Source organism: Plecotus auritus, assembly GCF_963455305.1.
Source record: "Plecotus auritus genome assembly, chromosome: 6".
Lineage (NCBI taxonomy): Eukaryota > Metazoa > Chordata > Mammalia > Chiroptera > Vespertilionidae > Plecotus > Plecotus auritus.
The window spans coordinates 88941885-88963598 of NC_137773.1; the positions used below are offsets into that span (position 1 = coordinate 88941885).

A 21714-nucleotide genomic window follows, 5' to 3' on the forward strand; every position below is an offset into this window, starting at 1 on the left:
AACAACAAATAGTGATTAGGACAGCTTGTGACAGGAAAGAAAAATGAAAGAGTCCCCTTTAGGTTGGATACCCATGAAGACCTCCTAGAGTAGAATTACTCTACAATACATACACATCCAGGCAAACATAGTCACACTAACACCCTATACCGAGAACCTAAATAATGTGCCTGAGGCCATATAGCTAGTGAGTGGCTGAGCAAAGATTTGAACCCTAATTTTATATTTCAAACCACTGTGAAAAGCTGCTTCCTGTTGTATCCACATACACGTACTCCCTGCCTCCCACCCCCACCCACACACACATGCACTCATCACAATCACACAGATATACATCCAACCTCATACCCACATAGACTGATGTGGTATCACCTTGTCACATACACTCCTGCAGGTATGGTCTGGTCTCAACTACACAAACTCAAACTCGTAAAAAACCCCACCCATCTAGCTGCTCATGCACTGCTGTGTACAAAGCCTCATGCACACACATACTCGCAGCCTCTAAGTTTTTCCCAACCCCACTTCAACACCAAGCATAGAGCTTGTCAGGCCTGGATGCTCAGGGCTAAGGTTTGGACAAGGCCTTTATCCTCACTGCCTTCCCTCTCGTTGGCCACCCATCCCCATATCCTTCTGAGGGAGGGAGGTGGGGGTGTGGGTGGGATGTCAGGCTGGGTGAAGCCAGCTCTCTTCTTCCAGGCCCAGCCAGGGGCTCCCAGGCTGGACTGCTGCTGATTGGCGCTGACAAGTCAGGTGTGGGGAAAGGCCTCTCAGCCTGAGCCTAGTGCCAGCTGCCCAGAGTGGCCTGCTCTGCCATCTGGACTCCCCCTCCCGCCCCATCTCCAGACTGCCTGCTGCCCAGGGGAGGGGAAAGCAGGCTTAGAGGCTGATGCCCTGCCTCCCATGTCCAGCTTTCTGCCAAGACCAATTTCTTCAAATGTTCACAGGGATCCAGACAATAGCGGCCTGAGGGTCTTCATCACTCTTCCCTGGCCTGTGGGGCCCTTCTAGCTGTCCACTCCTCCTTTCCTTCATTCCACAAGTCCTTGAGCACTTCCCATGGGCTGTTCCTTGCACTGGGGATATTTCCAGGACTGGCTACAAAATTTGCAGAGCCCAGGGAAAAAAGAAAATGCAGGGTCCCTGTTCAAAATTATGAAGAATTTCAAGGTGATAGCAGAGCCTGAAACGTTCTAACTGTAAGGCCTTGTGGGACTGCACAGTTTACATGTCCATGAATTGGTATTCAATAAAGCTATAACAAGATAGAAAAATTCCCTGCCCTCATGAAACTCAGGGGTTGGGGAAAGCAGGAACATAAAGATATGTCAAGGATGATGAGAGCCAAGAAGAAAAGGCTGAGTGAGAGGCAAAGAGCAATGGTTTTGAGGGAGGCATCTATGTCAGGGAAGGATCTGGAAGGAAGATGACTTTGAGCAGAGACCCAAAGAAGATGGAGTCAACCGGATTCATTCATTCAAGAGTTGTTGTTTTTTTTGTTTTTGTTTTTGTTAATCCTCATGCGAGGGTATTTTTTCATTGATTTTTAGAGAGCGTGGGAGGGGGAGGGGAGAGAGAAAAAAAATCAATGTCTGTTGGAGAGAGACACTGATTGGCTGTCTCCTGCATGTACCCTGGCTGTGGCCGGGGAGCAAACCTGCAAGGGAGGTACTTGCCCTTGACAGGGTATGGAACCTGTGATGCTTCGGTGTGTGGGCCTATGCTCCAATCACTTAGAAACACCATCTAGGGCTCAAGAGCTATTTGTTGAGTACCTACACTATGCTAGTATTGTCCTAGCAGCATCTGACCAACATCTGACCTCATGTACTAATCAAAGGACAGGCAAAAGCTAATAAAAATAGAAGGTAAATTAAAAAATACATAGGAGGTAAATTCTATGTCTTGTTAGAATGTTATAAGTCTAAAACAAACAAAAGAAGCCCAGCCGGTGTGGCTCAGTGGTTGAGCATCAACCTATGAACCAGGAGGTCACAGTTTGATTCCCTCAGGACACATGCTTGGGTTGTGAGCTCAATCCCCCCAGTAGAGGGTGTACCGGAGGCAGCCAATCAATGCTTTTCATCATTGATGGGTGTTTGTTTTTCTCTCTCCTTTTCTCTCTGGAACCAAAATACATATTTAAAACAAGAGTCAGGGAGACCAAGGCGGTGGGAGGAACACAGGATATCTGAGGCTGGTTTTCTGGATGGAGGCAACAGCAAGCGCAACAGCCCTCGAGTCTGAATATGCTTGTAGTGTTCAAGAAACAGCAAGGAGACTGGTGTGGTGAGGGGAGGAGGGGAGGAAGTGAGGTCTCTGGGAATGTGTTGCTGTCTCCCATGTCTGTCTATAGCTTCATGGGATTCAACCACAGTGCTAGTTGTTATTACTATATGAAACAGTGGCTACTGTTTACCAGGCACTGTGTTCAGAGCCTCATATGCATTGCTTCACTTCAACCCCCTCAAGTAGGTAAGTGAGACTCAGTTTGGGCAACTTGCCCAAGGGTATACATCTAATAAGCAGCAGTGCTGGAATTTGAATGCAGCTCTGTCAGTGTAATTCTGGAACCTGAGCATGGCCCTTGCTGCATAGCCCTTTCTCTGCCTGCCTCTGCACATCTGTCTGTCTGCATATATAGAGAGAGGGTGCCCTTTCTCTTCCTGTGTCTCTTATTCATTCAGCTTTCACTGAGACTATGTGTGGGGACCTAGATGATGAAATGGGTAGCATTTCTTGCTCTCACAAAGTTTTAAGAGGGAATATAGATAATGACCCCAAAATGATGAGTGCTTTATTAGGGTCAGAATAGGCAGCAATGGTAACCCAGAATGTGGACTGATTCAGTCTGGCTGAGAAGTGGGGGTGACCTTTAAGTTATCTTTATACATTCGTTTATTTGTTCAACAACTGTCTGTTGCAGGCTTGCCTCGTGCTAAATATTGGGCCGGTGAGATGATGTATACATTCACTTCTACTAGTTGACATTGAACTGAAATGCTAGCTAATGCAATAAAGTAAGAAAAAAGAAATGAGAGCCAAAATAGGGGGTAAGTAGCTAGTCCTGATAGATCTAGTAGGAACTTTATAAATATGCTACTGAGACCTCAAATAACAACCAAACATTGAACAAATACTTACCAAGAGGCTACCATGTTCCAGACTCAGTTCTAGGCACTGGGGATACAGTAATGAATAAAATAAAATATTCTTTAAAAAAACTTATCTTTATTGATTTCAGAGAGGGAAGGGAGAGGGCGAGAGAGATAGAAACATCAGTGATGAGAGAGAATCATTGGTTGGCTGCCTCCTGCACACCCCCACACTGGGAATGGAGCCTGTAACCCAGGCATGTGCCCTGACCCGGGATCAACCACGACCTCCTGGTTCACAGGTCGGCGCCTAACCACCGAGCCCCACCAGCCAAGCAAAAGAAAATATTCTTGCCCTGTTGCAGCTGATATCCTATTTTGGGAAGAGACAGACAATAGATGTAATAAATAAATCACATAGTATATTGTGAGGTGACGGTGCTGTGGAAAAATAGAGCAAGATAAGGGGTAAGGAATCCTGAGGGCATAGTAACTTTAAACAGAGGGGCAGCAGAGAAATGCCTGAAAGGTGAGATATGAACAAAGACCTGAAGGATGTGAGGGGCCTGTGATTATTCAAGAGTAGAGTTCCAGGCAGAGGAAACAGCAGGTGCAAAGGCCCTGAAGCTGGATAGTGTCTGGCGTGTCCAGAAATAGCCAAGAGGCCAGTGTGGACGGATGAGAGTGAGCCAGAGGGAGAGTGGGAGGAATGTGAGGGCAGGAAGGTGACTGGGCACGTCCTACAGGACTGTGTGGGCCTCCTATTGAGTGAGGACTTTGACTTTTCCCCCTAGTGAGGTGAAAGCCATGGGGAGCTCTGAGCAGAGGGACATGATCTGATTTGGGTTCTAACATGCTCCCACAAAGTTCAGATGTTACCAGCATTTATTAAGCACTTACTGGGTGCAGACACTGTTTTCTGAGAATTCAATATGGTCTGATCTCATTTCATTCTCACATGGACCCCGTAGAAATGATCATTCCACTTCACAGAGAAAGTGAGGCTCCGAATGTTGAAGTCACTGAGCACGGCCACACACCCAGCAGTAATTTGCAGCCTTCGGTTAAGAAGGTGAAGCGAGCCAGCCTTTCCCTCCCCCAAGCTTTTAGACAAGGATCGCTTGCAGCAGAGCTCACTCAGCATCCGGAGCTGCGTCTGTGTCCCTGTCTGTTTCTATTTCCACGCGTCCCTGTCTGTCTCCATGCGCCTCTGCCTGCGCGTCCCCCATCTGTGCCCAAGCCGGCGTCTCTCTGCGCCCGGCCCCCGCACTTCGGAGCTATTTCGGGTTTAGGCTTAAAGGCCCAACAGCTCGGAGGAGACGCTTCCGCCTGCCTTCCTCCTTCCCCCCCCCCGCGCCCCCCCCCGCCCCCTCCCGCCCCCCGCTCAGATCACGAGCTACAGGCGGCCGACTCTGGGAACTCCGGTTCTCTTTGCTGCGGGATCCAGAAATCGATCCCCTGGCTGGGGTTAGACCCCGCGGGAGGAAGGGGCGGGGTGTGTGTGCTTAGGCGACACCCGCATTGACGCAGTCTGGAACCTAGAAGTGCGTCAGCTGTCGCTCTGGCAACGGGCAGAACGTCACAGACGGGCAGTGCGTCAGCAGCCTCCTGACGTCACGCCCCGGAGAGGCAATTGACGTAGGGCGGGGCGGATTCCCGGCCCAGCCGGCAGGGGGAGCCCCAGGTTGCTAATGGTGGATGCCTTTGTCTTGGTCCTGCAGGAGGCGCTGGCTAGGGCCGACATGGTCCCCGCAGCCCATATGGAGCACTAGGTTGGCGGGATGAAGAGGAGTCGCAGTGTCCTATCCGTGGACGAGGTGTGAGGGGCGGGGCCAGTCTGGGGGCGGGGTTTGTCCCGCACGCGTAGGGGGACGGGCGCCCTCTAGTGACCACAGCTGTTTACTAAGTGGTCGCGAAGAGAGTTAGTGGAGACTCCTCGTGCCTCAGTTTCTCCCTTGATTCCATTATTCTCCTGCCGCCAGGATTGGGTCCTTCTGCCCTTGGGCAGGGACTTCCAAGGGGCTTCTGAAGTCAAGTCGAGAAAGGATTGTGGGTGGAGTTGTGGGTGAGGTCTTGTGGGTCTCAGATGTGAGAAGGGCCACAGACATTAAGACCAAGAGGGGGCTGCTTAGACGTGGAGGGTGGGAAGAGATCCTAAAATGTGATGTGTTCGAGGGAGCTCATGTGAGGGACAGTGTATAGTCATGAGGGCCCAGAGCCACAGAGCTGAAACATTAAGAGGGACCTCCACAAAAATTGTGACTGAGAAGGGGAACCCCTCAGAAGTAAGGAGTAGGAAAGCATCTTCTGTGGGAGGGATCAGCAAGTGGCTCCGATTGAGTGGAGGACACAGGGTGCCTATACTCCCATGAACCTCTCCCATATGGCTAAGGAGGGGCAATATTTTAGGGAGGGGCTCACAACTAGCTGCCTGGCCAGGCTATGCACCCATCCCTCTTTTGTCCCTTCTTAGAGGCTGGGGGAGACCCCTGAACCCAGCCATACGAACATGCTGGGGGCCGACCTCCTACGACGCCCTCAGCCGTCGCCTCTCCACTGGTCCTGGCCTGGGTTGGGCGGACCCTGAGCTCTGGGACACTGGGGTTCCTGTGCTCCCACGGCCCACCACGCTGCCACTTCTGATCCCTCCGCGGATTTCCATCACCAGAGCCGACAGGTAGGCAGGAGGGGGAGCAGGCTGGAAGGTAGGGTGGAGGAACAGGGCGAGCTGGGCTAGGTCCAGCCACCAGCCCTTTCTGTGCTCCAGGCTCCCTGCCTTTTACAAAATCAGCTGAACCGTCTCCTGGAGTCTGGTGGGTCAGGCTGTGACACCCCTCCCCCAGGGTGCCTCATTATAGCCTCCAGAAAACCCTTCTTCCATTTTGCAGCTGCCTGAGTCAGCAAGTGTCTCGAAAAAGGGCTTTCAGCCCCTCAGTTCCCAAGGGTGCCCCCACATTCAGAGAGCTGGGCCAGGCCACGGAGCAAGCCTCTGAGCAGTCTGCTGTGCACCTCTGTTTACCCTTCTAGGAAGATTTTGTTTCTTCCAGGACGTCAAGGGAAAGGTGGGATCCTGGAGGAGGTCTGGATTGGCATTTTTCTTTCCCTTGGGGAGATGTGAGAGGTATCTTCGAACCTTTACATTGCACTTTCTTGCTGTTTCTCATCGGGGGTCCTCCCAGGGCACTCCAACCCCCATTTTGGCCCAAGGATGAGTTCAAAAGCCAGACAGCTGAGCTGGTCCTGGCTGCTTTCCGGGCCCCTGTCCCCACTGCCCTCCCCAGGCCACAGTGTTCTGCAGCCTTGATCTCCCCCACCCCTTTCATCTACTCAATTGGAAGGTTTTAGAGACTCTGCTTGGAGAATGGTACAACGGTTCATTGACAAGTGGGAGGAAGAAGTGACTGTCATTCCTACCTCGGGTGGTCTATTGTACCGCCCCCCACCCACCCCAATCCCTCTCACCTCTACACCTTAGGAGGCTGATCCACCTCAGCCTCAGGCTACAACTCCAACTACAGCCTGGCCTATGGGCTTGTGCTCTCCTTCTGCACCCCCTGTGTCCTGACGCGTCCGCCCTGCCCCCCCCCCATTCTACATTGCCTCCAGAGCTCTGGCCCCACTCCCCAAGACTTTGGCCCAGCCCAGGAGCCTCAATTGATCTTGAAAGGACCGGCAGCTCTTGCAAATCCCCTAGAGGCCGTTTGAGTGTATACTTGCGGGAGGGTTCCTGAGGAAAGTGGGAGACACAATTCTGACCTTTGTGATACCCCACTGCTGCTGATGGGGAACCGGTTCTTGCTCCACCTTCGCCCACGCCTGGAGCCCCCTCTGGTGGGGAGAAAAACGGCTGTGGAGGTTGGAGACGGGCTTTTTTTTTTTTTTTAATATAAGAACAGTGCGGGGGTGGGGGCGGTGCGGCATAGCCAGCCTGGAGGAGCCTGTGAGGGGGGATCACCGGGGCAAGGGTCTGCTTTCGTGGACTCGCACCTAAGTCGGTTAACGTGTGAGTGCCTCCGCCAGGCGGGCGGGGCCCCCCTGCAGGGCTGCCACCAGGGCTCAGCAAGGGCCTGCCAGGGCGGGGTAAGGGGGGACGCTTGGATCCCGCTAGCTCTCTGCTCAAGCTTGCTCGCTCTGCGCGGCGCTGGGAGAGGCGGGAGCGTGAGTCACGGAGACTCCCGATTTAGGTGCCGGAAGGGGGGCTCTGCCGGCGGGGGGCTGCAGGGAGGAGCTCGGCTGTTTACTCGCCTGAAAAGAGCATGGGGGTGCGTTCCGCGGCTTCTGGAGATATGCCTCAGTTTACCTCCTGCAGATGCGCTTTTAAAAAGGCAGCGAAACATAGAGCGGTGGGCGGGGAGCCGGGGTATTGGCCACAGGGTGTCCTCCTGGAGCCACACGGGAACCAAAGAGACACATTAGAAACACCCCAAAGCGGCCCCAAGCCAACCACACACACACACACACACACACACACACACACACACACCAACACACATGGACTCTCAGACACGACAGTCAAACAACGGAGGCTGAATCCCGTGCACAACTCCACAAGCACAATATACACCTGAGGCGTGGGAACACATGCAGAACCCCAGGCCACAGGAACGGACCTCGCAGAGGCGCACACTTTCCTAACAGGCAGCACATGTGTGCGCACATCCTTCACCCACAGACACACAGATACACACACAGAGAAATCCAAAGAAACAGGCAGACCGCGGCAGCCAACCACGTGCGCACACACACTTCCAAGACAGCAAAAACATAAACAACCCTCGGAAGGGGCCACATTGCCTGCACATCCTGCTCCGGGCACACACCATCACCATCCTCCGACCCACCGACAGGAGATCCCCCGCACACCGCCGCTGCCCGCCGCAGGGACCGCGTCTGTGGCACCGGGGCCACTTCCCACTCGTTTGGGCCCCCGGCCAGGGGTAGCGGCGAGGACACGCCAGCTCCGGGCTCCGCCCCGCCAAGATGGACGGACTGACTGACGCACCCGCAACCACTCGGACGTCTTTTCGATCGGATTAACCGTTTAACTCCTTCCTGCCGGTGCGCGCCGCTGCTAGGCTGGGCACTCCGGAGAGAACCGCACTCTCGCGCCCCCTCCCAGCCTGGAGCGGGGCTCTGCGTGGGCGGGAAGGGCCCCCCTCCTCGGGTGACTGCCCCCCACTGGTCGGGACCGAGGAGGAGGGGGGCGGTGCTGACAACCACGGCGGGCGGGGAGCGGGGAGCGGGGAGGGGCGGGACGGGGCGGGGAACCGGAGCTGGCGCCGAACCCGGCGCCAAGCGCGGAAAGCGCTGTCGGGCACGGAACGGAGCGCCAAGCACAGGCTGGAAGCTTTGGCGCCCGGCCCGGGGGCGATCGGCCCTTAGCGCCCCCGGGTCTATCCCCGGGGCGCCATGGCCCCACCGAGGCCGGGCGCACCCTCGAGGCCCCGGGCGCTTCGGCTCTCACGCAGCTGAGTAGGGTGCAGCGTGGAGAAGAGGCCGGGGCCCCCTGGGGTGCAGGTGGGGGGCCGGTGACATGGAGCCCCCGGCCGCCTCCTCGGAGAGGAGCCTGTCTTTGTCTCTGCCCGGGCCCCGGGAGGGTCAGGCCACCCTGAAGCCGCCTCCCCAGCACCTGTGGCGGCAGCCGCGAACCCCTATCCGTATCCAGCAACGTGGCTACTCGGACAGCGCGGAGCGCGCAGAGCCGGAGCGGCCACCACACCGACCCATAGAGCGCGCCGACGCCGTGGACACCGGCGACCGGCCCGGCTTGCGCACGTCCCGCATGTCCTGGCCCTCGTCTTTCCACGGCACCGGCAGCAGTGGCGCGGGCGGAGGCAGCTGCAGGCGGTAAGACTACCGGCGGTGGACGCGCGCGGAGCGGATAGGCGCGCAGGAATGATGCAACTCGCCCCGCTGACCGCAGGGGGCGCTGTGATGCGGCCGGCGGTCAGTGTGACTGGCGGGGGTAGGGATAGGAGAGTTCTACGGCGGGAGTAGCTGGGACCCGGGCCCTGGTAGTGCACTATATCCGAGGATTACTGAAGCCCATCCTCGGGTTGACTTAGGGGGGCCATGCTGCGTGTGGTAATAACAGGGTCTGGGTTGAGGGCTGCAGCTTTAGGGGTCTGTATCCCTAACCGGTGGCAGTGCAGGACAGTGGCTAGGCTGAGCACCACTTCAAGGGACTTTCCTGGAAGCACTGTACTGAAAGCTAGATTAACTGGGTTTGGGGATGTCCTAAGGGCACTCTTTAGGGGGGGCACCTGCTAGGACCAATGTTTCTTCCAGGCTGAGGGGCTCTCGGGGTTCTTCTAGGGGTGGAGGACTATATGGAATGGGGGTATTGTGGACTCACTGCAGCAGATGAAGTAAGAAATCCAGAGAGGGCCTCTTTGGGGAGCACTGTGTTGGGTGCTGTGTGCTAGATGGAGCCCCCTTCTCAGGGCAGGAGAGAGTTAGGTTCAGTAGCTGTGCAGAGGAGGAAGATGTGCATAGTCTCAGCACAGGGTGAAGGAACCCTTGCCTCCCCTGGTGACAGTGCTAGTGAGGGGGTGTATTGGGCTGTCTCTGACTGTATCCTCTCCCTGACCTGACATTGCTCCAGCTGTTGGGGAATGACCAGCTGTGGCTGCCTTGGCTGGGTAGGGCTTCTGAGGGCCTATGATTGTAACATGGGACTGTGTGTCTTCCCAGGACAGTGACTTTGTGACTGTGTGCTTCTGGGACAGTGACTGTGACAGTGATTGTGCTACTGGAATACTGTGACTGTGTGGCTGTATGTGCTCCCAGGGTGTGGTAATTGTGTTACTGACTGTGTTGTTCGGAGGCTGTGAGTGTGCCTGCTCCCATTACAGTGATCATGACAGTGAATGTGTATGCTGCTGGGACAGTGATTGTGACCGTGTGTGTTCCTGGGATGCAGTGATGGTGGCACTGCAATGTGCACACTCCCAGGACAATATGATTGTGTCAGCAGGACTGTCTGTTCTCCCTGAGAAACTGAGATTGAGACGTTGCGATGTGCTCTCTGCTGCCCGTGTGCCCTGTGTCGGAGTCAGTGCTCTGCCTTTCGGGTGTGCTCCTGAATGCCTGATGTGCTGTCCTCTAACCAGCTGGTGTTCTGATGGTGCTTGAGGTTTGACTGTGTGTGCTCTGGTGACATGTGTGACTGACAGCTGTGACTGGTTTGTTTGCCCCCCATGAGTACCCCTTTGTTTGGAACATCACTAAGACATAGCCTCTCACTCCAGGAATTCCCAAGGGAGGTCCTTTTAGGCTATTACCCTATTATTCTAGCTCTGGGGACCTCTAGCAGGCACCATAGCCCCCAAGGCCTCCTCCACCCGCCTCCTCCACCCACCTCAATTTGGGACACATCCAGCCATAGAACCTTTTCCCAGGAAGCGATGTCATAGGCTCCTCACACAAAGCCTGCTGTTTCCCAAAGGGAACTGGAGAGGAGCTGAAGGAAAACAAAACTGGAATCAACAGGAAATGCCAAGACCAAGGGCAGCACGCCAGCGGTCACTGTCCTGAGAGATCAGGGAGGGGGTGGGGTGCAGGAGGAGGAACTGGACCCTAACCCCCTTTAAGGCACCCCCCCCCCCGCAGGACTCCTGCTAGCCTGGTCACTGGGGTACTGACTTTCGGGGGATGGGGGACTGTGGCTAAGTGCTAATAATCATCATAGTGACATCTATCTCCTAAGGGCTCGCTCTCGGGCGGGCTCCATGTGAGGGAATTTTTCACAAGTCCTCATCCCCAGTGCCTTTTGAGGTATTCCTGTTGGACAGATGGGGAAACTGAGGCTCAGAGTGGCAAAGGCCCTGCTTTTTGTCCAAGCTCACACAACCAGGAAATGGTAAAGCTGAGATGCCAGTACAGGGTCTGTCTGATGGCCTGTGTGTCCTGGCACAAGGCCTTGCCCTCTCTGAGCCTCAATTTCCCCATTTGTAAAGTGGAACTGTTGTCATCACTGCTCTATGGGGGTCGCTTTAAGAGTGCTGTGAGATTGGGGATTCGTGTAAAGGATTTAACATAGTGAGTGCTCAGTAGCTAGTTACTCAGGGACCTGGATTCTGGAGCGGAGGTGGGGCCTGCATAGAACGTGCTCCTCCAGGATGGGAAGAAAAAACAGGAACCTCAACCACATCCCTCAGAGACTCAGGTTTCTGTTTCACTGTGGCCTGTGTAGCCTCCAGGGGCTGTGGCAGGAGGGAGGGCATTGGTGCCAGGCAGAGGGAGGAAGGGGGAACTGAGAGGCCTCCAGTGGGAACCTCGCTTTTTTAGAAAGGGCCTTCCGCCAGTCCAGTTCTCCAGACGGGGTTTCACCATTCCCACGTTGGAGTTCATGCAGCCACCAAAAAGGAGGTTCAAAGAGCCTTCCAGACTTGAGTCATAGGAACCCCCAGAGAGAGGGCCCTGCCCCCATCCGAGATGGCATCCACACCCCACAGCCCCCTCCGGACCTGGGGATGGATGAGACTGTGCTCCTGGCGCCCTGCGGGGCTGAGTCATGGCACCGCCACGATCTGTCAAAAGGCAGATGGAGCTGGAGGAAGAGAAGGACTCTGGTGGTTGCGGGCGGGGGGAGGGGGGAGCTTGCCTTAATTGAGAGTGGAGCCAACGTATCGACTGCCCCATTTTGGAATCTCAAACATTCCAGACCGAGGGGGTCGCTGCCTGGCCCCAGGAGGGGGTGGAGGCAGCCCGACCGGGGTCTCTCTCTGGCCGGTGGTCTCTGTGCCCATTTGGGTCCTCGCCTCCCCTTGTTTCTGGCGCTCCCAGGTCCCTGGATGTGTACTGGGAACACATGTCTCCGCGCGCCCCCTGCTGGACAACGGAAAAGGCACAGGCATTGCTAAGTGTGCGCTCAGAGTCCGGACCTGCCTCTCGGACTTGTCCCTGAAGGAACAAAGTCGCGGCCGCCGCCACTGCCGCGGCGCCCCGTATTATTATTTCATGATTATTGAGCGCCTCGGAATGCGGGCGCCCAGCCGGCCGACCGCAGGCTACCCATGAGGTCTGCTCCTTCCCCGGGTGGGTTGGGACCAGGCCGCCATCCCCATCCTCTACCCTGCACGTTGGACACCGCCGCCTGGCGGATAGAGAGGAACTTGGCGGAAAAGTTGAGAACGCGTAGCTCCGGTCTGGCCTCCGCCGGCTTGTCCTCATCCATGTCAGGGCCTCCTAACACCAACTTGGGTTTTAACTCCCAGCATCTTTGGCTTTCCATTCCTGCCGAGGAAACAGAGACGAAGTGGCTTGCCCTAGGTCACACAGCCAGGAGGAGCGGGATTGGGGTTAAAAACCAGGTTTCCTCGGCTCCAGACCAGTGGGTGAGATTCAGATTGTGCCCCTGCCCTTTTGCTCTGTGTGACCTGGGGCCAGAGATCAGGCCTCTCCGGGCCTCCGTTTTCTCATCAGCAAACCGGCTGAATAAGATCTGCTGTGTTAAGGCTGAGATGGCTGACATCAGGTCTGGGCCATCAAGAGCTGGTATTTTGAGAACTGCACTTCCTCAAAATGACTTCAGCAAAGAGAAAGGGGGCGCCCTCCACATCACAAGCCCAGGCCCTGTAAGCCCCTCTGAGTTGCAGAAACCAGGGCTTTGGGTCTGCAGGAGCCACAGACTGGCAGGGTGAGGACAGAGTTTGGGGGGCATCTGGACCCACTGTTTTCACTCTTGAGTAAACGTCCAAATCCAGCCTTTGCCCTTGACTTGTTGTGTGACCTTGGGAAAGGACTTAACCATCGGAACCTCAGTTTCCTCATCTGTAACAGGGCTATTGATTGAGGATCCTCAGGATGTGACATAAGATGTAAGAGATAGGTTCAGTCTGTGGCTCCAGTTCTCAGACTAGTGGGTGAGGAAGACATAGCAAATAAAGGGATAATGATAATTCCAGATGGTGACACATGGGACATGAAGAAAAGAGGGACCCTGGGGACAGGGAAGGCCTTTCTGAGAAGATGACATTTGAGCAGAGACCTAAATGAAGTGAGAGGGGGATGGTACGTGGGTGTCTGAAGGATGAGGGTGATAAGCAGAGGGAACAGCCAGTACAAAGTTCCTGAGGTAGGAGTGTGTCTGATATGTTGGAAGAAAAATAGGCAAGTGAGGCCAGGGCAGAGTGAGCAAGGGGTGAGTGAAGGGAAATGAGGCAGAGAGGTGATGGGGCAGCTTGTGTCAGAGCCTTGTAAACCCGGTCAAGGTTGGCTTCAGGCCTCAGTTTACATCTGACTTCCTAGGAAGGGACAAAGTTCACTGGGCTGGAAGGGAACTGAACTGTGAAGGACCTAGTGGCTAAAATTCCAGTTCTTAGAGCCAGACAACTGAATTTATAACCCAGGGCTGTTCCTTCCGAGCTGGGTGACCCTGGCCAAATCACTTTCCCTCTCTGGGACTTGGATTTCCCATCTCTAAAATGGGCCTGTAAGGAATCTATTCCCAAAATCTGATGTGCGGGATCAGCAAAACCAATTCAGGGAAGTCTAAGGGCAGGTAAACGTGAATGTCTTTCCTAGTTTTGTTTGTACTTGGACCAAGAGGTACTGGTGGCCAGTGATGGGTCTTCATGGGTTTAGAGCAGGAGTTCTCAGCTAGAAGCAATCTTTCCCCCCAGAAGACCTGTGGCAATGGCTGGAGACATTTTATTTGTCATGACTGAGGGGGTGCTTTTGTCATCTAGTAGGTAGAGACCAGGGATTCTGCTTCTACTACAAGCACACAGGACTGTCCCTCCCCGCCCCCCAGGACAAAAGATTAACAGGCACCAAATGTCAGTAGTGCCCAGGTTGGGAAACCGTGCATTCCCAATGAGATGATATCACCTGCATGGGTGTAAAATTTGGTTCTTGGGGTGAATATGTAAAAAAAAATTTATATGTAGCTCTGGCCAGCGTGGCTCAGTAGTTAGAATGTCAGCCTGCATACTGGAGGGTTCGATTCCTGGTCAAGGGCAGTACCTGGGTTGGAGGTTCCATCCCCGACCTCCAGTTGGGCATGTGTGAGAGACAACCAATCAATGTGTCTCTCTCACATTGATGTTCCTCTCTCTCTTTCTCTTCCCTCTCTTCCCCTCCCCCTCCTTTCCACTCTTAAAAAATATGTACAAAGCCCCCATATTCAAACAGTACATAAACAAATATACAGTGTATCTGTGGTATTAGCATTTCATGGAGGAGGTGATGGGGGCATATCTAAAAAGGCTACTCCTTCGGGAGGCAATAATAAAATACAGGTTGACAAACACTTGTCTAGGGCCTGGATCAGCCACTCACTGACTGTGTGACTTTGAGCAGGTTGTATCTCCCCAAGATTCAGTTTTCCCTCTGTAAAATAGGGACAGCACTAGTATCACTTTGCAGGTGTTTTGTGAGGATTAAATGAGATCATGGCTAGAGGTGCTGAATCTCAGGAAGCATTCTGAAGGTTTGTTGCTATGATCGGCATCATTATCATCATCACTGGCTAGTACAGTGGCTGTCACATTATAAACTCTTCATAAATGTTTTAAATATATTTTATTGATTTTTACAGAGAGGAAGGGAGAGGGATAGAGCGTTAGAAACATCGATGAGAGAGAAACATGGATCAGCTGCCTCCTGCACACCCCCTACTGGGGATATGCCCGAAACCAAGGTACATGCCCTTGACTGGAATGGAACCTGGGACCTTTCAGTCCGCAGGCCGACGCTCTATCCACTGAGCAAAACTAGCTAGGGCCATAAATGTTTTGTTAAATAATAATAATTGTAACTAACATTTAGTGAGTGCTTACTACGTCTAGAATCTTTTTCTTGTCCATCCATGAGATGTGTAGTATTATACCCATTTTACATATGGGAAAACTGAGGCTTAGTGAAATGAAGTGACTGTCCCAAGGTCAAATTACTAAGTGCCAGAGGCCAGACTTAAGCCTGGGCCATCCGACTCTAGGCCCCATGACAGTGGAGTCAAAGGTATTTACAGAGGTGGTAGCCTAAGATAGAGATTTGCCCACTTTACTTATTTAAAACAAGCTTTCCCAACCCCTAAAAGCCACAAACACGTTGGAGTAAGCACCAGAATTATAACCAGTTGCCTGACTGTTCAAGGGTGTTCACCTCTCTGACTCTCAGTTTACTCATCTGTGTAAGGGGGTAATGAGCCCCCCAGAGTCGAGTGGTTGGGCATGCAGAGCCACCTGGGGTGGTGGTGGTAGAAAGTCCCTATGCCTGTGAACTACTGTGCCTGCGCGGGAGTCAGCACTGAGGGGAGGCTGGGTTCTTGGGGCCACCTAATGAGCTGTGGGAGCCCCAATTCTAAGGGGTGCCTCAGAAATTCTAAGGAGTGTCTTGGGGCTGTGAGCACACTCAGATCTCCTAGGGATGTCATAAATTAAGGGAGGTATTCTGGTGGGTTACCAAGGGTTATGGTGCATCTTGATTCTGGGAGTAGCCTAGGGTTGTAGAACTGTCTTAGGAGTTGTGGAGGAATCTAGTTGTACCCCTGGGTTTTGGGGGCACCCCAGGATTTTTGTGGCATCTCCATGTTATAGGAGCACCCCCTGAGTCTAAAGGCACTCCTGAGATTATGGGGGAGGTCTCTGCATTTGTAGAAGCATCTCAGGGATGCTGTGGAGCCACTCAGGGGTTGGGGGACCTCTGAGGGACTGTGGAAGCATTCCTGGGGTCTGGAGGGACCCTAGGCTTCCTAGGCTCTCATACCCATGTCTGTGGGGATGGCTAGTGACTAGGGGATTCAGTGGTACCCTGGGGGTCTCTGCATGATTCAAAGATGGTGGGAGTAAGGGGTGTGGGGGACATCTGGGGAACTGCAGCAGTGGTCCTGCACCACTGTCATTTGTAGGTGCATCCTGGGATTCTTGGGGTGCCCCTGAGGTTTGTGAGGATGTCTCATTAACAATGAGGACACTACTAGGGGACCTCTGGGTAGCTTTGGAAGTGTCCTCTGGGGTCTGTGGGGGCCCTCTCAGAACCCAGGGATTTGGGGGTATCCTTGGGTTGTGTGGGGCATCTCAGGAATATTGGGGGCACTCTCTGGAATTGTGGAGGTGGCTGAGGAATTGTGGAGGTGGCTGAGGACGCCCCTGAGGTCTGTGGGGTCTCTCAATACCACAGGAGGTTGTGAGAGCACCCCAGAGATTTTGGGGGCGTGCCAGGTGTTTGTAGAGATGCTTCAGAGATTGTGAGGACAACTGAGAGACTGCGGGGGCGGGGGCCCTGAGGTCTGTGGGGTGTCCCCGCTGCAGCCCTGCGGGCGTCCCAGTCCCGCCCCGCCTCAGGGGCGGCCCCAGCGGGAAGCCGGAAGGGCCAAGGCGGCCAGGCGGGGTGGGCCCCAGGGCTGGGCCGCCGGCCTGCTTGGGCCACCCGGGGCGGGGCGGGCGGCGCTGCTCCCCAGAGCCCACCAAGGCCCGGCCGCCCCGCGTCCCCTGCGGCCATGGCCCGGCCGCGCCGCCTGGGCTGCATCCCCGAGCTGCAGCTGGCAGCCTTCCCGGCGGCGGCGGCGGCGGCCGAGGACGAGGCGTTCCTGCCGGAGTCCCTGGCCCGGCGCGCGCCCCGCTGGCCACGTTCGCCGCCCTCCTCGCCCGTCTTCTTCGCCAGCCCGTCCCCAACTTTCCGCAGGCGCCTTCGGCTTCTTCGAAGCTTCCAGGATTTCGGCCGCCAGGCGTGGGCTGGGTAAGTGCGCCCAGGTGGGTTCGAGTCTCCACGTCGGTGTCTGGAGTTCGTAGCTGCCTCTGCCCAGCCTCATTTTTCCTCTTCCGTCACAAGGCAGCGATAAAAATCATCCCTGCCCGCCAGGGTTGCCGTGGAGACGTCTGATAGGGCATGCAGTAGGCGCTCAATAAACGTTGTGTTCTTCCCACTTCCTGTGCAGACCTGAGTGCGGTCAGGCTTTGGGGGAACCAGCCTGCCGCGCAGGGTGATCGGAGGACGCTTGTTCCGTTCTGTTGCCTCAGTCTAACGGCCTGTGAAACGGGCCAGCGATGCACTCGCGGTTGCTTTGCCATCAGGCTCGCTGGTCAATGCGTGCACCTGGCGCGGAGCGCAAATTGAAGTTCCCTTCCTGGCTATACCCGGGTGGGCTCTAGGGGCTGGCAAACTGGCTGCCACGTCCGATCTGGCTTCCCAGTGTCCCTTTATCCTGGCAGCCCGAAGGTGGGCATTGGCTGGAGCTGGAGTTCTTTTATCCTTACTCGCCTTAGGCACTTGTTTAGAGCCAGAGTCCGGAGACACAGACTGGGAGAGGGCACTGCGGGGACAGGAGTGGACCCAGAGGAAGAGATGGGGGCAGGGAGAGAAGAGGAGGAGGGCCGGGGCCTTTGGGAGCCCCTTATGGGGCGGAGGAGGGAGTAGGGGCAGGGAATCAGTTCCTCTCTCTGGTTTCTCTCAATGTCTTTGTCTCCCCTTCTCTCTGTCTCTTCTGTCTCTGTTCTGACCCCCAGCTCCACCTCCGCGGCATCCGTCGTCCCTCCCCCTGGTTTTTGTCACCAGACCCCGCACTTCGCCGGCGCGGGAGGGCGTCTTGTCCCTCCAGGAGCGCTTGGCGCTCTGAGACTTCCAGAGGGCACAGCTCGACGTCAGGATGGGGAGGGGGTGAAGGCGGGGCCAGAGGCAGGGGCGGGGTGGGGGGCGGTGGGCCCAGAGCCTGGTAAACCAGAGCTCCGGGCAACCCGCCCCCCCTCCCGCCCAAGCCCGGGGGAAAGGAGACAGGCGGGAAGTGTGCGCAGAGTTGTGCAGGGCTCACAGGAGGAGGCAGGCGCCGAGCCCAACCCCGGGCGCTGCGGACTTGAGGACACCCGAACGCCCATGGCCTGGGAAGTCACCCGGAGGGCGGGTGTGAAGGCGGTGCCAGCGCCGCCGCGGGCGGCCCCGGACACCTCGGGCCTGGAGAGCAGCATACGCTACACCACGGTGCGTGCCGCCGTCCCCATGCGCGCCCGGAGGGCGCTAGGCACCCCTGCGCTCCAGAGCAGCCCGCCGCCGGGCAGGCCCCGGCGCCCTGCCCTAGCGCTGCCCTTCGTGAGCCCTGAATCCCTGGTCCACTTCTCCTTCAGTGACGAGGACACCTGTTGGCGCTCTCCAGGCAGATCCCTCAGGTGGGTGGCCCGAGGCCAGTCCCCTCCTTTCCCACCAGAGGGCTCTGGATGCGTTGGTGGGGGTGCCCAGTCGGCCTTCGGGAGTTTCCAAAGTGGTTTTCAGAGTCTGCCTGGAGCTCCCACCCCTTCCCCTGTTTCTAAACGTCTGGGTGCTTCTGAGGGCGTCCTGCAGGCGGTGGCTCTGAAAATAGGTACTGGGTCCTGCCCCCTTTCTGCCCACTCAAGATGGGATCCCTTCACCCTCTTTGTGCCCCTAAACCTGGACTTTTGGCACTCACCCTGCCAGCAAGTATGAGTGTCCAGCGTCACCTGGGCTCCACTCCCAGGCCATGGGCCTCCAGCCAGGTCCCTCAGGCCTTACCCTTCCTCCCTCCTTGCTGGGGCTGCCAGGCTGAAAGCCAGGCTGGGGTGGGTGTGGGAGGAGCTTCCTGCTGGAACTCCGAGGGTAGTGAGAATCTACTGGACAGGGGCAGAGGAGCAGCTTTTAAATCCTCAGAATTCTTGGGGTACTCCAGCAATGTTCCTGCTCCCCTTCAGCTACCCCTTCAGATACCTGGATACACTCATGCTCCCCAACAAAGACACATACACTCCACATACACAGCCATACATGACATAAACAGCACGCCGACACACAGGGCAGTCGGGGTTGACCCATGGCCATGGTGACACGCAGACCACAGAAACCCTGGCCTTTTAAGCCTTGTATAGACCACACTGCTTGCAGGAACACACTCTCACTGCAACACATACCCAGGCCTGATTCCCACCTGCACATGGCCACACACAGGAGCACACCTCATACCCCTCAGGAGGCAGGGACAATCTCGGCACAGGTGCACTGCACACAGGTACACCCTCCCAAACCCACAGGACTCAGAGACACACAGACCCACACAAGCGCTGTGAACACCCAGGCCCCACTCACACACACAGATGTGTAAATCCACACGGACAACCTACATGCACACGGATGCCCCTGAACACCCCCTCTGACTCACACACGCACAGACCCTCCTCCTACACTTAACCCCACTAACAACTGTGTCACTAGCACCACGCGCCTGCCTGGCAGATACACACCAGCACCCGCCCTTAACCTCCATGTGACCTTCACAAAGCAAATGCCAGGCCTTTCCATAAAGGCTGCCTGGCACCTCCTACGAGGGAGTCAGTTGGAGTGGGGCAGAGCCTGGGGAGCTGCCAGGCTGCCTGAGGGGAGACAGACACCCAGTGATTTAGCGAGCTTTGTAGCTTTGAGCTTGGCTCCCCGGGTTCGCATCCTTGCTCTATCACTAGCCACGTTATTCATCCTCTCTGTGTCTCAGTTTCTCTCTCCCTCCAGAAAATGGGGATGAGTACGTGTCCAGGCAAAGCACAATGCTGGAGCATATGGCATTCCAGAGCAGCTGGCTACTTTCATTGTTGTTATGATTTTTACCAACTGGGATATGTCCTCTCTCATTGCCACATCCCTACCCTCACCCCAGCTTGTTAGTTTCCCATTGGCTCCTGCAGCAGAACTTTCTGAAGCTTGGATCTGCCCCTGGACTGCACAGTCCTCCAGAGGCCCAATTTGATGTTCAAAAGCCCAGGGGGACAGGACTTGAGGCCCCAGAGGGTGGAAGCAGGTAGCACCGTCACCTGAGGATGCCACCAAGCGGTCAGCCTATCCCAGGCAGAGTCTTGGGCAGCTCATTTCCCTTCTCATGGAGCGTCTGGGCATGTGGCTGTGATGTCAGGGCCTGTTGGCTGTCCTTGACACTAGAGTGTGGCTTTGGGTCCCATTGGGACATCTCTAGTGCAGCCTCTAGCCTGATTTTGGGTCACCCTGATCAGTAGCAGGCCAGGGAGGGGTGACTCCCCACAGCCTGGGGGTCCAATGCTGGGGAGTAGCTGAGACCCCCTCATTCTCAGGCTGCAATTCAACAGGCCTAATGTTCTCCTCTATGCCCTTCTGCAGCCTCGGGGACATCACTCCTGGAAGCACAAACAGTGGGGCCTCAGGGAGCATCTTCCCATCCCTGCCTCTGAGCTCTGGCTTGCAGTGAATTGAGTCCCCTGGGGCTGCAGTATCTACCGGAGATGCTAGTTGGTTGCCCTCTGGGGCTTGGGTCTCACCTTCCCTAAACAGCACTTCAGTTCCTGGGGCAGAGGAGGGGTCCTCTCTACATAGATATGCTCCGCCCCCTTTCACAGTGGCACTCAGCAGAGTCAAAAAATCCAGGCTGGGCCTTGGGAGACAGGACATGATTCTCAGGTAATGAGGCTGCCAATCCCTCGCCACCCCGCTGTGCCTGTCTTTTCATTGAACCAGGATGTAAACAGAATCCAAATCACAGAGTTGGTAGGAGACATACTAGGTTCATGTCTATAAAGCACTCGATGCCACAGCAAGTACTCAGTGTCTTGTTATTTTTACTATACATCTAAAAGGATTTAACCTGGGACCCAGTACACAGCAGGTGCTCAATAAGTGGGCATTATCATCAGAGGCTCAAGCTCGTGATTAGGTAATTCTATTTTAAGAATGTGTGTTTTTTTAAAAGATGAACATATATTAAATTAACCCTTTTTATATACATCTGCATGACGTTGTTTTGCAAATTGTTTTTTATTTATGTACTAGAGGCCCGGCGCACAAATTAGTGCACAGGTGGGGTCCCTTGGCCTGGCCTATGGGGGGGAGGGGCTGGCAGGCAGAGGGGGAGGAGGGAAGAGACCGTGGGAGGTTGGCTGTGGGAGCACACTGACCACCAGGGGGAAGCTCCTGCACTGAGTGTCTGCCCCCTGTTGGTCATTGAGCATCATAGCACTGGTCAACCGGTCATTCAGGTTGTTTGGTGGTTACAGTTGCTTAGGCTTTTATATATATAGATTTATATTAAAATTTTTTAATGTTGACATTATCACAGGTGTCCCCCTTTTTCTCTTCTTTGCCCACCTCCACCCCCTCCCTTAGCCTTCACCAAACTATTGTCCATGTCCATGGGATATGTATATACGTTCTTTAGCTAATCCCTTCACCTTCTTTATCCAGTCACCCACACTCCTTCCCTCGGGCACCAGCCAGTCTGTTCCATGTACCCATGCTTCTGGTTCCATTTTGTTTGTCAGTTATTTTTGTTCATTAGATTCCACATATTAGTGAGATCATATGGTATTTGTCTTTCTCTGACTGGCTTATTTGCTTAGCAAAATACTCTTCAGGCCCATCCATGCTGTCACAAAGGGTAAGAGATCCTTCTTCTTTACAGCCGCATAGTATTCCATAGTGTAAATGTTCCACAGCTTTTGTATCCACTCACCTGCTGATGGGCACCTGGGCAGTTTCCAGGTGTTGGCTATTGTAAATAATGCTGCTATGAACATAGGGGTGCATACATTCTTTCAGATTGGTGTTTTGGGATTGAAATTTTTTAAATTGCGATAAAATATAAATAACAAAATTTCACATTTTAACCATTTAAAAATATATGTTTTTATTGATTTTTAGAGATAGGAAGGGAGAG

At 54.9% G+C, this 21714-nt stretch overlaps 1 protein-coding gene across 4 annotated transcripts in view; it reads left to right on the plus strand.

Moving 5' to 3' along the window:
* The first annotated feature begins 8383 nt into the window (after positions 1-8383).
* PDE4A (phosphodiesterase 4A) overlaps positions 8384-21714 on the plus strand; it is a 41298-nt gene continuing 27967 nt past the window's right edge. The window contains exons 1-2 of one of the 4 annotated variants that reach the window (XM_080674576.1): positions 8514-8945; positions 16728-16781. In XM_080674576.1, coding sequence (XP_080530702.1) covers positions 8632-8945; positions 16728-16781 — 368 coding nt within the window. In that variant the 5' untranslated portion in view covers positions 8514-8631. Of the gene's footprint in view, positions 8946-16432; positions 16782-17796; positions 18203-21714 lie in introns of those variants that run through there. The other 3 variants (XM_080674572.1, XM_080674574.1, XM_080674573.1) reach the window with 3 other exon arrangements.